General features: G+C 38.9%; 1 protein-coding gene and 1 long non-coding RNA gene across 4 annotated transcripts in view; both read right to left on the reverse strand.

The window, feature by feature from the left end:
- Positions 1 to 17,574, reverse strand: part of LOC126999448 (transmembrane protein 184B-like) — a 60,328-nt gene extending 42,754 nt beyond the window's left edge. For 2 of the 3 annotated variants that reach the window (XM_050862043.1, XM_050862042.1), the window contains exons 1-2: positions 17,381 to 17,573; positions 11,642 to 11,883 (exon numbers count right to left, since the gene is read on the reverse strand). In XM_050862043.1, coding sequence (XP_050718000.1) covers positions 11,642 to 11,869 — 228 coding nt within the window. In that variant the 5' untranslated portion in view covers positions 11,870 to 11,883; positions 17,381 to 17,573. Of the gene's footprint in view, positions 1 to 11,641; positions 11,884 to 17,380 lie in introns of all 3 variants that reach the window. The other variant, XM_050862044.1, reaches the window with a different exon arrangement.
- On the reverse strand, positions 3,398 to 7,322 carry LOC126999450 (uncharacterized). Its single transcript, XR_007753379.1, has 2 exons — positions 4,259 to 7,322; positions 3,398 to 3,978 (listed from the first exon to the last, which is right to left on the reverse strand). It is a non-coding gene; the product is annotated as an uncharacterized LOC126999450 (long non-coding RNA).
- Positions 17,575 to 17,827: the final 253 nt, after the last annotated feature.

A 17,827-nucleotide genomic window follows, 5' to 3' on the forward strand; every position in this document is an offset into this window, starting at 1 on the left:
ACAGGTGAGAGAGAGAGAGAGAGAGAGAGAGAGAGAGAGAGAGAGAGAGAGAGAGAGAGAGAGAGAGAGATTATTCTATGGCAGTGAGGATGAAGGTAAGAGCCGGATGCGAACAATCTGCGGTCTATTCAAGTCGGTTAAGCCCGGATCGATGACACACACACACACACACACACACACACACACACACATGGAGGAGGCAGTTAAGTTTGGTCGTATGTGCGTTTTCTTCATCTAATTTTCCTTTTCCTATTTTCTTACACACACACACACACACACACACACACACACACACAGTTGGTCAAGTTTGAATACGTATTACCAAGCTCAAGTTTCTTTCTCCTGTTCCTTTTAAAACACACACACACACATACAAAAGGGAAAAAAAATGTTAGTCAATATTAGTATTTCTTATCGAGTGGAAATTAGTACGTATTTTAACTTTGAATGAGGTTGAGTTTTAGTGTAATATTAGTGTTTGTTTTGGTATTGTAGTTAGTGTGGTATTGTTTTAGTATTGCTGGTTATATGGTGCTGTTTTGGGTGTTTCTGAATAATTTAGGAGATGAAAGAGGAAAAGAATAAAGAAATAGAAGAATTAAGAGAAAACATGTGTAATTAAAATACTCTAATTTGAGTAATAGAAAAAGTAAAGATGATAAGATTACTATATACTGAAGGTGAAGAGAAAGACAGAGGAAAAAAATAAAAGAAGTAAATATAAATGAAAGGAAAAACAAATGAAGGCAATAACAAAAGTGAAGAAAGAGATAGGAAGAAAAATAGAGACAAATAGGAAGAAAAATAGACATAGGAAGAAAAATATAAAGTAAAATAGGAAGAAAAATAAAGACAAAAAGGAAGAAAAATAAAGACAAATAGGAAGAAAAATAAAGACAAATAGGAAGAAAAATAAAGACATAGGAAGAAAAATAAAGACAAATAGGATGAAAAATAAAGACATAGTAAGAAAAATAAGACGAATAGGAAGAAAAATAAAGACAAATAGGAAGAAAAATAAAGACATAGGAAGAAAAATAGACAAATAGGAAGAAAAATAAAAAGACAAATAGGAAGAAAAATAGACATAGGAAGAAAAATAAAGACAAATAGGAAGAAAAATAGACAAATAGGAAGAAAATAAAGACAAATAGGAAGAAAAATAAAGACATACAGGAAGAAAAATAGACATAGTAAGAAAAATAAGACAAATAGGAAGAAAAATAAAGACATAGGAAGAAAAATAAAGACAAATAGGATGAAAATAAAGACAAATAGGAAGAAAAATAGACTAATAGGAAGAAAAATAAAGACATACAGGAAGAAAAATAGACATGGTAAGAAAAATGAGACAAATAGGAAGAAAAATAAAGACATAGGAAGAAAAATAAAGACAAATAGGATGAAAAATAAAGACATAGGAAGAAAAAAAAAAGAAAAAAAAGTATAGATATCACAATAGAACAATTATAAAGGTCTTGTTTGTCTCCATCTCTCCTCCTCCTCCTTACGTTCTCAGGCAGCAAGACCTTAATCTCTCTCTCTCTCTCTCTCTCTCTCTCTCTCTCTCTCTCTCTCTCTCTTTTTGCCAATCCATCTTCCTTCCCTTCCTCTTCTTCCCTATACACCTACTCATCTCTCTCTCTCTCTCTCTCTCTCTCTCTCTCTCTCTCTCTCAGACAAAGACACATACGTACGATACACACAAAGCTTCCGTGACCTTGCAGAGTGAGGGAGAGAGAGAGAAGGAGGGAGGGAGGGAAAGAGGGAGGTAATGGATATATTAATACTGACTAACTCGTTCTGCTCCTCCCTCTCTCTCTCTCTCTCTCTCTCTTTTATTGTTCAGCTTGTCTTCCCTTCCTTCCTTCCTTCCCTCGTTCCCTGTCTCACTCATCTTAAACTTTTCTCATCTCTCTCTCTCTCTCTCTCTCTCTCTCTCTCTCTCTCTCTCTCTCTCTTCCCCAAACAACTTCTTCCTTGCAATCCTCCCACATAACACCCCCTAAACCCACACACACACACACACACACACATGCTGGGCGACGCAAGTGGTGTGGGTGGATCAGGATGTGTGTGTGCGTGTGTGTGTGTGTGTGTGTGTGTGAACTGCAGACTCTTGGATGTTCTTGCTGCACCCTCTCTCTCTCTCTCTCTCTCTCTCTCTCTAAGGAAAGGTGAAGGCAACAAACGAAGCACGACATGAACACACACACACACACACACACACACACACACACACACACACACACACAGGGCGGTAAGTCAATCGGATGTGCGTAGTATTTACCTAATTTCCTTTTCCTTACACACACACACACACACACACACACACACACACACACGCCTGGGGGGGGGGGAGGGGCGAGTGGGCAGCAAGCGTGACGTCTAGGTGACATACATGTACCGTACGTGTGTTCAACCTTGACAGTGGCTTCCGAGGATCAAAAAACCCTGCGTGTGTGTGTGTGTGTATGTGTGTGTGTGCGCGTGCGTGTGTGTGTGTGTGTGTGTGTGTGTGTGTGTGTGTGTGTGTGAAGCCTTACGTTCCCCTTGACTTTTCTCTCTCTCCACGATGAAGAAAGAGGAAGAGAGGAAAGGATGAGATAGATAGATCGATGGATAAATAGATAGATAGATAAAGAGAGAAGTAAAAATGTAGAAGTATAGAAATAGAGTGAAAAAAAAAAAAAAAGGAAATTCCAAGAGAAATAAACTGTACATACACACAAAAAAGAAAAAGAAAGGAAAATAAACGGAAATTCCCAGAAAAGTCTTACACAAAAAAGAAAAACAGGTTCCAGAAAGCGAATGGGAGGAGAGAAAAGTCATCCAGGAAAAGAGAGAGAGAGAGAGAGAGAGAGAGAGAGAGAGAGAGAGAGAGAGAGAGAGAGAGAGAGAGATTGGGAAGGTGAGCAAGAGTGGAGGGTCCAGGACGGGAGAAGAAGGAAAGGAGGGAGGGATGGAGGAAGGGAGGAGAGGAGGGAAGAAAGAGAGGGAGAGGAAGGGGGCAAGGGTCAGGGCCATCTGTACACACACACACACACACACACACATACACACACACACACACACACACACACACACACACACACACACACACACGATCTCTCTCTGCAGAATATTCTCACCAAAACATTATATAGACACCGGTCGCCTCTTATCTAACCGTCTCTCGCTGATAACCCTCAAGAGTGAACACGAGATAAAAGACCCTTATATATAGTACTTCAAGCCTTCCCACTCTCCCTTAGTAAGCAACAGATACAAGCAGGGAGTTATTTATGGGGCTAATACGCTTCATTGATAGAGTAATTTGATGTGCTGTGATGAGAAACGATTTTTTTTTCATTATTTTCTTTTTTTTCCCTTGAGTTCTTTTCTGTAATCAAACACCTTAAGTAATGGGATCTGATTCTATATCCCGCAATTGTTTTTTTTTCATTATTGTTTTGGTGTTTTTTTTTTTTGCCCTTGAACTCTTTACTGTAATCAAGCACCTCTAAGTAATGGGATCTGATTCTATATCCGGCTATTTGCATACCCCACACAGAATGGATAAGAGAAACCAAGTGAGGTGATCTAATCCTATATCCTGTCAATCGTTTCCGGCACACAGAAGACCTTATACAAAGAGGAGCCACTTAAAGCGATCCAATCCCATATCCTGTTGTTTGTTTATACCACACAGAAACCTAAGGAAAAAGGACTTATATGAAAGGATCTAATTCTATATCCCGTCCTCTGCTTACACCACACAGGCACCAAAGTTAAAAAAGGAGCTATGTGAAAGGATCTAACTCTATACCCTGTCTTCTGTTTACACTACACAAAAACCTAAGTAAAAAGAACCAATGGAAAGGGTCTAATTCTTTATCCCGTCCTCTGCTTACACCACACAGGAACCTAAGTAAAAAGAGGAGCTATGTGAAAGGATCAAATTCTATACCCTGTCTTCTGTTTACACTACACAAAAACCTAAGTAAAAAGAAGCAATGGAAAGGGTCTAATTCTTTATCCCGTCCTCTGCTTACACCACACAGGAACCTAATAAAAAGAGGAGCTATGTGAAAGGATCTAACTCTAAACCCTGTCTTCTGTTTACACTACACAAAAACCTATGTCAAAAGAACCAATGGAAAGGGTCTAATTCTTTATCCCGTCCTCTGCTTACACCACACAGGCACCTAATAAAAAGAGGAGCTATGTGAAAGGATCAAACTCTATACCCTGTCTTCTGTTTACACTACACAAAAACCTAAGTCAAAAGAACCAATGGAAAGGGTCTAATTCTTTATCCCGTCCTCTGCTTACACCACACAGGAACCTAAGTAAAAAGAGGAGCTATGTGAAAGGATCAAATTCTATACCCTGTCTTCTGTTTACACTACACAAAAACCTAAGTCAAAAGAACCAATGGAAAGGATCTAATTCTATATCCTGTTCTTTGTTTATCCCCCACAGAAAGCTGAAGAAAAAGAGGGACCAAATGAAATAGTCTAATCCTATATCCTGCCATTTGTTCACCCCATACAGCAAGGCTAAATAAAGAGAGGAACCAATGGAAGAGATCTAATCCCACATCCTGTTACTTGTTCACACCACACACAAACCCTAAAGAGAGAGAGGTACAGAATGTCCTGTTTTCTATATTCCGTCAGAAGTGAGGAGTTCAGAATTAAAGAACAAATAGAAAGAGCTGGGGGATATAATTATTACACAGGGGTAAATTATTGTGAAACTAGGTAATGAGGCCCTTGATCTGTTTACACCACCCGGAAACCCTAAATAAAGAAAAGCCCGAGAATATGCTGTTTATCAATTCTTCTAACCTAACAGATTTTGCTACTATAGTCCAGTATCATAAAACACCTTCAATTCTCACATCAACTATTTCCAAAGGCCGAAGAGGGGATCAGTCAGGTTCTAATGAGTGATTTTAAGGCACTGCAGACAATTTTGCTTATCACTGAACAAAGCAACTCAGAGGCAAGACTGTTTGTAGAGATGAACGCGACTTTTCTTCGTTAATTTTAATACGTTTCATCATCTGTTTACACCACACAGAAACCTTAAATAAAGAACAGCCGAGAATATCCTGTATGTCAATTCATTTATATCACTGAACAAAGCAACTCAGAGGCAAGACTGTTTGTAGAGATGAACATGACTTTTTCTTCGTTAATTTTAATACATTCCACCATCTGTTTACACCACACAGAAACCCTAAATAAAGAACAGCCGAGAATATTCTGTTTATCGATTCATTTATATCACTGAACAAAGCAACTCAAAGGCAAGACTGTTTGTAGAAATGAACGCGACTTTTTTCTTCGTTAATTTTAATACGTTCCATCATCTGTTTACACCACACAGAAACCCTAAATAAAGAACAGCCGAGAATATTCTGTTTATCGATTCATTTATATCACTGAACAAAGCAACTCAAAGGCAAGACTGTTTGTAGAGATGAACATGACTTTTTCTTTGTTTATTTTAATACGTTCCATCATCTGTTTACACCACACAGAAACCCTAAATAAAGAAGAGCCTGAGAATACCCTGTCTATCAATTCATTTATATCACTGAACTAAGCAACCCAAAGGCAAGACTGTTTGTAGAAATGAACATGACTTTTTTCTTCGTTAATTTTAATATGTTCCATCATCTGTTTACACCACACAGAAACCTTAAGTAAAGAACAGCCGAGAATATCCTGTATATCAATTCATTTATATCACACAACAAAGCAACTCAAAGGCAAGACTGTTTGTAGAGATGAACATGACTTTTTCTTTGTTTATTTTGTTACGTCGCTTCATATCTGGCACAGGAAATACTTAGGTGAGTGTTGCAGCATATCTTAAAGGAAAAACTGTGCTGAGAATACAATAGGCCTAATAACAATATGCTGAGGTGAGTGTTGCAGCATATCTTAAAGGAAAAACTGTGCTGGGAATACAACAACAACAATGAAAGGCTATCACTGTCACCACTATCCTATTGAATACTACAATAATAACAGCTGCAATGATATCACTGTACCATCACCACCACAACCCTCTCAATACCATCATAACCCTGCCCACAATACCAGCAGTGAGTAGCGGGCTTTTTTTCACATTTGTTTACTTTTTATTATGCCCTTGAACTGACTCTGCTGTAATAAATAAATAAATAACCACTACCCCAATACCATCATCAGACTCACAATACCAATACCACTATCACACCACTACATAGACAGCATCACCATACCACAACCACCCTCCTTCACAAATCACCACCACCATAATAAATAAATAAATCAATAAATCACCATCATCAGACCCACAATACCAATACCACCATCACACCACTACACAGACACCATCACCATACCACAACCACCCCCACCATCATCACCCTCCACCACCCCCATTACCAGCCTTCTCCACACACCACCACCACCATCCCCCACTACTTCCTTCTTTCACACATCACCACCAGCATCACCACCTACTCCCCCATCATCCCCACCACCACCAGCAGCCTTCACAGATGACCAGGCTTCTGCAGCGGACCGGGGCGAGGGGCAACAAGCAAAACGCACATAATCACCCCAAGTTATTCTCTCTCACGCTCTCTTATGCTCCTCAGTGCATTAATGAGACACGGAAAGCAGGCAAGAATGGTTGTAAACTCATGCGTTCTACCTCTATGATTTTTATTTTGCTATCTGTCTATCTATTTATATTTATTTAGCTATCTGTCTATCTATTTATCTAAGTGTGACTGTATCTCCTTTCCATCCTCTCTTTTTTTTTATAACAAAGGAGACAGCTCAAGGGCACAGAAAAGGGAAACAATAATAAAAAAAAGCCCGCTACTCGCTGCTCCTGAAAAGAATCCGAGAAAGTGGCCGAAAGAGGGGTCAATTTCGGGAGGAGAGGTGTCCTGATCCCTACCCTCCTCCTGACACGTAGGAGTAAAGATGATAAGAATGAAGAAGAATAAAGAACAAAGGAATGAAGAACAGAACAGAAGACAGAATGGAGGATAGAATAGAGGACAGGATAATGAAGGAGAGAATAGAGGAAAGAGTATTGAGGGACAGAATAGAGAATAGGATATGAATGAGAGAATAGAGGATAGAAAATGGAGGAAATAATGGACCAAAAAAAAGTGAAGAAAAGAATAGAGGAAAAAAATAATGAAGGGAAAAATAGACAAAACATTAGAGAATAAAATAATGAATGAAAACTGAAAAGAAAATGAAGAATGGAGAAAAGGATAATGAGACACAGAATAGAGGATAGAATAATGAATAACAGAATAGAGAAAATAACAGAGCTGGGATTCTGTAGAAAAAATCTACCACCGGTATCGGTAGTCGGTAGCGAGCCGCGTCCAATCGGTATCGGTAGATCGGTAGATTTTTCAGAAATCTACCGATCGGTATAGATTCGGTATCGGTAGATTAAAAAACTCTATAATTATATAATAAAAAAATGCTTTTAAAGGCCCATAACACACATTTTAAGTTATTTCTCTCTTATTTCGGTTAACTTAAGAATAGAAGTAAATTAGAGTCTTTTAATACCTTTTTTAAGTTCAAAAATACATAACTTATTTAATAAATGAATTTCTCCCTCAAAAAATAAACATCAAACACACACTCCTACACACGGGCCCTTGGCGCCACATACAAAACACTCACTCAACACACAGCATATCCTAACCTCTGGTTCGTAACAATATGATTAAATAGTTCACTGACTTGATCAAAACTTTTTTAATGTAAAATAAAGTTTAAAAAAGGAAAATCACTTGAAAAGTTAAAAGCACAAAACGATTAAGTGCTGCTGCCGCGGCGGGTGGACTTAAAAACACTGCCACTTGAAGACGACCCCGGCAAAATGAAACTGACAAGTTTCAACACGTTCGAGCGCATCTATGGGAAGCAGTTAGCAGGAAATTCCAGGTATTACTTTGACGTCATCACGCTTAGCCAATCACCGGCCGTTCTGGGCGTTCTCAGCCAATCAGAGGCAGCCACGACCTAGCAGATTCTCGCTCCCGCCAAAAGTTTTGGCGGGAGCCCCACTCTTGTTTGGCCTGCCGACGCGAGTAGCCTACACCTACGCTCTAGCTCCTACGCTCTCGACAACGTGCTCAGCCTCATCGCCTAGTGTTTTAAGTCTTAACAAAAAAGTCCCGCGCTCGCTTTTTCAATCTACCGATACCGATTGACTGCCAATCATGCGATCGGTAGCGGTATTCGGTAGTTTCTTCAAAATACCGAATGATCGGTATCGGTAGCAGTAATCTACCGCCGGTAGTACCGATCCCAAATGTCAATCGGTAGTCCCAGCTCTGGAAAATAATAATGGAAAGAATACAGAAAGGGATATTGAAGGACCTGTTACTTAAAGGCCCTTAGCTTTTCACATATAGTCCGTCACTACATAGTTCTGGTAAAAGGCGGTTGAGTTTGGTTGAGTAAGATGAAGATTAAAGAAGTGAAAGGAGGAACGAACGGAAAAAAAATATAGTAAAATAATAATAATGAAAAAATATGGTCATCCCTTAAAATCGAAAAAAAAGTATAACATGTATCTTAAAACAACTACAAAAACACACACACGCACAAAAAAAAAAAAGGAAAAAAAATCCAGGAAGTGAATGCAAAAGAGAGAAAGCATCCAAGGAGAGAGAGAGAGAGAGAGAGAGAGAGAGGGGGGGGGGGGGGCAATACATAAATGCATGGCTTCTTTGAATGTGTTGCTAGCCAGACAAAATTTGCATGTCTGTTTTTTTGTTTGCCTGTCTGTCTGTCTGTTTATTTTCCATTCTATGTCTGTTGTCTGTTCAGTGTGTTGTCTATTCTATGTCTGTTGTGCCCCTTCTGTTTTCTGTTTCCCATCTGTTGTCTGTACTGCAAATGTCTGTTTCATGTCTGTTATCTAGTCCCTGTCTGTTGTTGTGTCCTGTCTTATCTGTCTGTTGTTTTTGTCTGTTTTTCATTTGCTGGCTGTTATATGTCTGTTCTCTGTTCCACGTCTTGTTTGTTCTGCATCTGATATCTCTATATGTCTGTTTTATGTCCTGTGTCTGTATATCATGTGTCTACCCTGTGTCTGTATATCATGTGTCTACCCTGTGTCTGTATATCATGTGTCTACCCTGTCTGTATATCATGTGTCTACCCTGTCTGTATATCATGTGTCTACCCTGCGTCTGTGTCTGTTAGTATTTTAAGCCCATTCCTCCTCCCTTCCTTTCCTCCCAGGTGTTCAAGGGGGATGAAGCCATGTGATGCTGCACTGTGCTTTTTTTTATAATCCTCACTAGTCTGACACATCTGTTGGACCTTTTTTTGTTGTTGTTATTTATAATTTTTGATGTAACCCTTTTCTCCTTTAAATTTAGTACAAAATGTCTGTTCGGTTTATTTTTTACTATATCAACATGAGTAATGCTTTTTTTCCTTTACAGTTAGGATAAACACTGGATACTTTTTACTTTTAAATTCGATACAAGACGTGTTATGAGCTTTTAAAAATTTATGTAAACGGTAACTTTTTTATTTATTTTTTTTACAGCAAAGGAAACAGTTCAAGGGCTTAAAATAAATAAATAAATAAATAAAATAAACGTTAACTTTTTTCTTCTATTTTTTTACAGCAAAGGAAACAGTTCAAGGGCTTAAAAAATAAATAAATAAATAAATAAATAAATAAATAAATAAAAAAATAAATAAAATAAACGTTAACTTTTTTCTTATATTTTTTTTTTACAGCAAACAGTTCAAAGTGCTTACAAAAAAAAAAAAAAAAAAAAAAAACATTACCATCATCTACCATACATTACCATCACCACCACACACTAGCCACTCAACAAACCACCTCTTCTCAAACACTGGGAGGTCCGAAACTAATGAGGAAGAGTCACGATATTGCGCTTGACATTGAGACTAGACTTAACCATCATTTACCATACACCAACATCATCATCATCATCACTGACACTAAAACGACCCATACCGTCTCCTCTTCAGCATTACCAAGACCATATCCACCCATATCCACCTCTGCAGGGAAAGCCAAGCCACCAAAACCACACCTATGGTAAACCACATGTCCGCAGCCTTCAAAAACCACGTTATTACAGCGCACATGATTTCTCCACACGCACACACACACATGCACACACACAGAGTAGACTAGAGTAAGGGGTGACTAAAGTGAGATGAGAAAGTGGAGGGTACTGGCTGGTGATTGGAAGTCCAGCGAGTGATTAGACCTTGGTAAATTACTGACAAAGAATATAAGTAAATAAAAATGAATAAAAATGAATAAAAATTAGAAAGAGTAAAGGAAGGGATGAAGAGTAGGGTAAAGGGTGATGAAAATGGGGTAAGAATGGGGAGTGTAGTGCTATTTTTTTTGCGGGCTTTTTTTTAACTTTTTTTTTTTTGTTGCCCTTGAGCTGTTTCTTTAGCTGGAAAAAAATATATAAAAAAAGCTGGCGATCACAAGTCTAGTACGTAATTAGACCATGGTGAATGAGATACCCCCCCCCCCACGCACCCCCCCCCCCTCACATACGCTGTCCAAACCTCAGCACTATTCTTGCGTACTATTATGAAATGTCTCAAGTAACCGCTGGCAAGTCTGTTATCTCGGCCAATATCTTCAGTTAAGGAGCCTTCCCCCTGATAACCTATTGTGGAAAGGCCAACCAGATGAGTAACACCCCAAAATGACACAACCAACCACTTCCACAACCCAAGAACCTCTAGAAAATAAACCCATACAAGATAATTTCGGACTGATAGGGTCGTAATGGAAGACATTTCGCCACCAAAGAACACATATTTGACAAGGCTTTCATAGGAGTTGTGGGAATTTGCAGTAGTAGTTTTATAACCCTGGTGGTAGTTTGACCCTTCTTCTGTACCGTGAACCTAAAGAAACACTCCTTAGAACCCGACTGACCCCCTCCTTGGCCTTGAGAAATAGATGATGTGAGAAACGGAAGTGTCTTATAATACCAACCATAATCTTTTTCAATTTTCTATTCAGTTTTTCATTAAGGGGAGCAGTTGTAGTTATGCAGGTCTTTTCCTTCCTATTGTCTTTCGTTCAGCTCTTTATTTCTGCAATCATCTTACATTCTCTATCTCTTTTCCTTTTTAAGAGTAGTAATTTTGCAACCCTATTCTTCCCATTTTAACCGAGTAGCAGCGACGCGCCAAATTTGTGGCTTTACCATGTACCAGTGACGGCCGAAATTTTTGCCGTGATATAAACCCCCCAAAATAGACGATGCATAAACTGATCACAAATGCGTTGATATATATTATGAAATGGTTGGCGTGAGTGATGATTTTTTTTCTCACATTTCTCGCTTAGAGGGGCCTTTAAGAAACATGATCCCCACAGCTACCGGGTTAAAGTCTGACTCTCATTTCTGTATAATCACTTGACAGTCTCCATTGCATTTCCTTTTAGAGATTTGTAGTTTTGGTAGCCTTTTTTCCCTCTGTCATTTTTGTTTGCTCTTAATTGCACCCTAAAAAAAAAATAATGAAAAAAGGAAAAAAAGAAAATAACACCAGGCACTCACAACACCACACCTCAAACACTCCACACTTACCTGGTGACATGTGATCAGAAGGGCCGCCCAAACGAAGGCCCCAGCGATGGCCTGAGCCGCTGTGGTCTGTACGAAGGGGAGGTTCTCGATGGGGATGTCTGTGGGGCTGATGTAGACGGTGGAGGTGATGGAGGGCAGCGTGGTGGCCGCCCCATCGCCTAGGGTGGAGGCGAGTGTGGTGGCCTCAGGGGTGGTGGTGGCGTCCGCTTCCTCCACGCCCGAACTCATCTTGTGGATTGCTCCTGATGGGGGAAGAACGGGGCCTGAGATGGGGGGTTGAGATGGAGGCCGAGTGATGGGAAATGACAGTAGGGTAGAAGGGCCAAAAAATATGTAAAAAAAAAAAAAAAAAAGGGGGCATGAGTGTGATATAGGGGGTAGATGGAGGCTGAGCGATGGGAAAGGATAAATAACTGCTTAGAAAAGTGGGTGAGGTGGAAATGGGGAATGACAGTAGGATAAAAGGTCAAAAGTTAAAAATAAAAGGGGGCATGAGTGTGATATAGGGGGTAGATGGGGGCTGAGAGATAGGAATAGATAGAGAAAAGGGCTTTGAATAGGGACTAAAGTGACAAGATGGGGGGGGGGGGGGTCTGAGATGAGGATTGACAGTAACGGGAATTGGTGGATAACAGTGCTTAGATATTTGTTGTGGAGATTTTTTTTTTTTTACAGCAGAGGAGTCAGTCAGTTCAAGGGCATAAAGAAAGGAAACAAATATGAAAAAGAGCCCGCTACTAAAATAAATAAATAAATAAATAAATAAAGCCTGCTACTTATAGGGCTGAGGATGTGACTATGGGTGGTGAGAATGGATTAAGAATAGTGCTAAAATTAATGGGCTGGACTTACATGATTGAGAGCTAAGAATGAGACACAGAAAGAGGCAGATAATGAAAATGAGTGACAGGAATGGGGTCGAGAATAAGGCTAAGAAATGGGGTTAAAAATAGGGAATAGAATGGAACTAAGAGATGAGATAGGAACAGAAGAAAGACTGAGAAAGAAACTGCAGGGAACAACAAGAGGCAAAGAACAGAGGTAAGATTGAGACTAAAAATAGGACCACAGTTACAAGAATAGGCAGATAATAAGACTGAGACAGGGAACAAGAGGCAAATAAAAGGACTAAGACTGAGACTAAAAATAGGACTGGAGTAACAAGAATAGACTGATAATAAGACTGAGAAAGGACATGAGAACTGAGCCAAAACTAGAGTACAGCGTGACACAAACAAGCTGAGAACGAACCCGTGAACTTGAGAACTCAGTGTGTATGGGTGAGTGGGGCGGGAATGTGCAGTGTTATCATTCCCAGGATGTTCAGCTAGACGACACAATCTTAAAGGATGCTGACATACGGCGATGAGTGACATGTAAAGCCTGACTGGATAAACGGAGCGCTATCTGGTTGTTGTTTTTTTCTCGGTGAACCGTAACTTGAAAATGAAAACAGATGGGGGGAAATGAAACAAATACTGGTACTACATTGAAGAGCATATGATGAGACACATGTAAAGTCTGACTGGGTATACGGAGCGCTATCTGGTTGTATTTTTTTCTTAGTGAACTGTTACTTGAAGATGAAAGCAGATGAGAGGAAATTAAATACATACTACATTGAAGAGAATATGATGAAACACATGTAAAGTCTGACTGGGTATTTGGAGTGCTGTCTGTTAGTATTCTTTTTTTTTTTTAGCGAACTGTTATTTGAGAGAACAAAAGAGGAAATTATACACATACGGTACGGTACTAAATTTAAGACTATGTGATTGTCAAGTGGGAGAGACTCATAGCTTGTCCAACCCCCATAATGGAAAATAAGGATGTAAAATGAGAAGGAGGAGGAGACGATGAAGAAGGAGAAAAAGATGAAAAAGCAGGAGGAAGATTTTTTTTTTTACAGTAAAGGAAGCAATTCAAGGGCAAAAACATATGAAAACAAAAAAGCTCATTAAGTACTGTTCCTATAAGAGAGAGTAGTGAAAAGTTAAAGAGCAGAGAACTACATATACAAGCTTTGGCAATAATGTTAAGGGGCTATGATGAAAAGGAAGCACAACCAAACATAAGACCAAAAGGAAGGGTCGTTACATAGACAATCCCTCTGAACTACCCTCAACTTAAGTATGGTGTGTCTAAAGCCTACCCTTGAGTGCTGGGACAAGACACGTGGACAGGCTATGGAGATAATGTGGTTCAGATAGTCTTGAGTGGCCATGAACGGGCTATCAAGGGTTTGTAATTAGCACACTGAACCTACATACACCTTGATAGATTATTCTTTATGTTTTAGTAGTGAAAATGGAGATATATAAATGTCTAAATGTGTATACTTAATCAAAGAAAAGAATATAAATATCAATTGGCTATTTGAGAAAGTGTAACCTCTATGCACCTCATCAGATTATTCCACTATTCTTTAAGTTCTTTGATAATGGAGATGGTATATAACTGTCTAAATGTATATACCGTACTCAACCAGACAATAGAAAATAAGTACTGATTGTTTATTTGGTGAAAGTGAAACCTCAATTGAGCTCCTAAGGATTACAAGGATGCAAGAAACTAATTAAGAAAAACTGAGAAAGTAATTGGAGTTTGGATCGTCTCTCTTATTGTTCTGTCTGTCTCAAGTTTGTGTTACCTGATGCTGTTTCAAACCTTCTAGATAATCAGCCCTTCAAGTCACACCTACACAAGACAAGGACACTCATTATAAAACTTGTTGATGGCAAAACCTGTATATTCTTTTTATTCTTCTTTATTTTACTGTTACCATTTTTTTTTTCCAAGTCCATGTATGCTTATAGAAGGGACTCTCGGTGTATATAATTCCTTGGTACCCTTTCATGAATATCAATAGTAATAATAATAATAATAGTAATGGTAGTGATTGTGACCTGGTTTTTGAGCTTAATAACAGATTAGGAATTACAGACATGATAGACAACCGAACATGAACAATTGCAAGGCTTTCCACTCCCTTCTCACCTTGACATTTCCAACCAATTATCAGAGGCAAGGAAAGAATGTGATAAAGAGCTCAATCATGTTATCTTTCAAATGCAGGCATAATCAAAGTGGTATACGATATATGTAAATCTTGATCTTGAACGTCTTGATCAGGTTAAGAACAGAGGTATAAAGCCCCGTACACACTGTGCCAACTCTGGGCCACGACAACCCAGCGACTCAGGGTATTCGAGGTCTTGGGTGTGAAATGTTGATGTGGAAGGGTCGCATAAGGTCGGAAAAACTGTGTGCGACCCTTTCATTTGTCAACATTTCACACCCAAGACCTCGTGTTCCTGGAGTCGCTGGGTTGTCATGGCCCAGAGTCGGCACAGCGTGAAAGGGGTTTAATTGAGACCAAGAAAGACCGAGGATGACAAGAATGAACAAAAAAATAGGAGTACGACTGGGACAAAAAATGGGACAGGGATGACAACAAAAGACTGAGAAAGGACACGAGACCTAAGCCAAAACGAGAGTAAAGGGTGACAAAAACAAGCTGAGAGGGAACCCATGAATGCCTGAGTTGATGTTAAAAGAATAGAGAAATGAGAACTTCACGATGTAGCAAGGTAGTGTTGAAAGAAGCATTGTTATTCATATTATTAAGGGTTGCGTAGCATGATGTGACAATAAGAGTGTGTGTGTGTGCGTGTTTAGAGGGCACTTCTTAGGACGTCACAGGCCACTTGAAGCTCTTAAGGCTAAGTACTCTTATATCAGCTGTGGTTAAATTAATACTACTTGCTATACTGAATTTTACGGGACTTTTCTATCCTATAAATAATCAGTAGCTGTTTGTCTTATGATGTCTCCTATGATTTTTGGTATTGACACCTTGATTTTGTGACCAACTTTTCCTACTGCTGTTTCCCTTCAATAAATCATATGAGGTGAGTGAGAGGGTTATATTCTGTTCGGTTAATGTGTAGGAAGAATAATCTTTGCATTGGCACATATCTAAATTATATACTTTCCTTATTAGCGGGTTGTTCTAGTTTTTTTATATTTTTGTTTTTGTTGATGTTCTAAAACCACACAGTATTTCTCTCGCAATCAATATGTTACCAATTTCAGATTAAGCGTCTGTGGTGAAGCAGTTAGCACGTACACCCTCAAATCTTGGGGCTAGGGTTTGATTCCAGGCTACGCAGATGGTACGTAATCAACCCAGCTGTTCATCCTCCTATTCAGACTGATCGACAAATGGAAATACCAGCAACTGTGATATGAACAATGAAGAATGCCATGAAACAATAGATTAGATTATGTATTATTTGTCCTGATAATGACGTTGTGTTCCATGAGTCACATCACAGCTGACGAATGAACGGCAGGTTAATATTATAAGAGAAATAAGTGACATATGGGGTAAACTGGGTGTAATTCTAGAGTAATAACCTTTTAGCTCAACCTATTACCCTGTTTTCATAATATAACTAGTAGTAAAAATTGATAATAATGACAGTAATATTAAAGCTAGGAATAAAAAGGCATGGTGTGCATTGGGGTGTGATTCTGTAGTAATACCCCTTTTGATTGTATACCTATAGCAGTTTTGAAGATAACTAATGATAATAATAATAACAATGATAACAAAACAACAATAATATCAACAGGAAAAAAAAAGTTAACCCGAGGAATTTTTTGGGTGTAATTCTGGAGTAATACCATTGTGACTATCGACTACCCCGTTTAAGTAATGATGATAAAATAATGCCAATAAAATAACAAAACAATAATGCTAATACGAAAAAAAATCGACTAGACCATTTTGGGTGTAATTCTGGAGTAATACCCTATATGGCTCTACCTAATATATACCCTGTTAAAATAATGATGATAATGATGACAATGATAACAACAAAATAATGACAAAAGCAACACAAACAGGTCCCCAAACAAACAGCCACACAAACACAGAAAGCAGAAACACAAACAACACATACAAGAAACACGAACAACACAAACTTAAACATAAATAGTAAATAAAATAAAGATAAAAACAGTTGATTTAGAGGATAGAAGAATAATGAGTTACCGAATAATAGAAAAAAAAAATAATGGACAAAATAGAAAAGAATAACAAAGAACCTGTTATGTACTTTTTAAACACAACCAAGAGAGTCAAAATAAGGGAGAGAACATGTATTAATTAAGGAAACCAGGTGAACTTAAACATAAAACAAACATAAAAAAAAGACAGGTAACCACACACACACACACACACACACACACACACACGAAGATACAACCAAGAGAGTGAAAATGAAGGCGAGAACATGTATTAAGGAAACCAGGTGAACATAAAACAAACACACACACACACACACGAACACATACACAAACACACACACACACACACACACACATACATAAACACACACACACACACACACACACACACACATACGAAAATACCAATATACAAACAAGAATGAGAATATGTATTAAGGAAAACCAGGTGAACATAAAACACAAAACAAACACAAAACAAACACGTAACCACAAACACACACACACACACACACACACACACACACACACACAAACACACACACAGACACATACGAAAATACCAAGATACAAACAAGAGTGAGAATATGTATTAAGGAAAACCAGGTGAACACAAAACATAAAACAAACACAAAACAAACACGTAACCACACACACAAACACACACACACACACACGAACATACCAGATGGACAGAGCACTCACCTATCTTCGCAATCCTCTCACGCTGTACTGTGATGCCTCAGCGTAGGTCTGGCACATAGCACATCACACGGCACGCCTGCACTGTAAGATCCTCGGACACGGGCGAGATAGAGGTCAAATAAAGGTAAATAACGCGGCTCAACACTGCACGACCTCCTTCCCCCAATGGCGAGGTTTTCAGCACTGTCCGGCGCCTGCGCTCTCCCGCCCTCCTCCCCGTGTTACCAGATGGCGTTTTGCTGTTTAATTAGAGGTTGTTTTATTGTCTTTCTACAGTGGGATTGAAGAAAGGGGAAAAGGGAGACGATAGAAGTGTGGAAACCCAGGGAGAAGTGCATAATAAGGGGGGTAGAATGGGTGTGACAGGGATGATATGGGGACCCGTTGCAAAGGCTTTTTTTATAGGAATTTCGCCGTTATTATCTTATTCTTGTACTGTGGGAGCAA

The sequence above is a fragment of the Eriocheir sinensis genome, chromosome 16 (assembly GCF_024679095.1).
Source record: "Eriocheir sinensis breed Jianghai 21 chromosome 16, ASM2467909v1, whole genome shotgun sequence".
NCBI lineage: Eukaryota > Metazoa > Arthropoda > Malacostraca > Decapoda > Varunidae > Eriocheir > Eriocheir sinensis.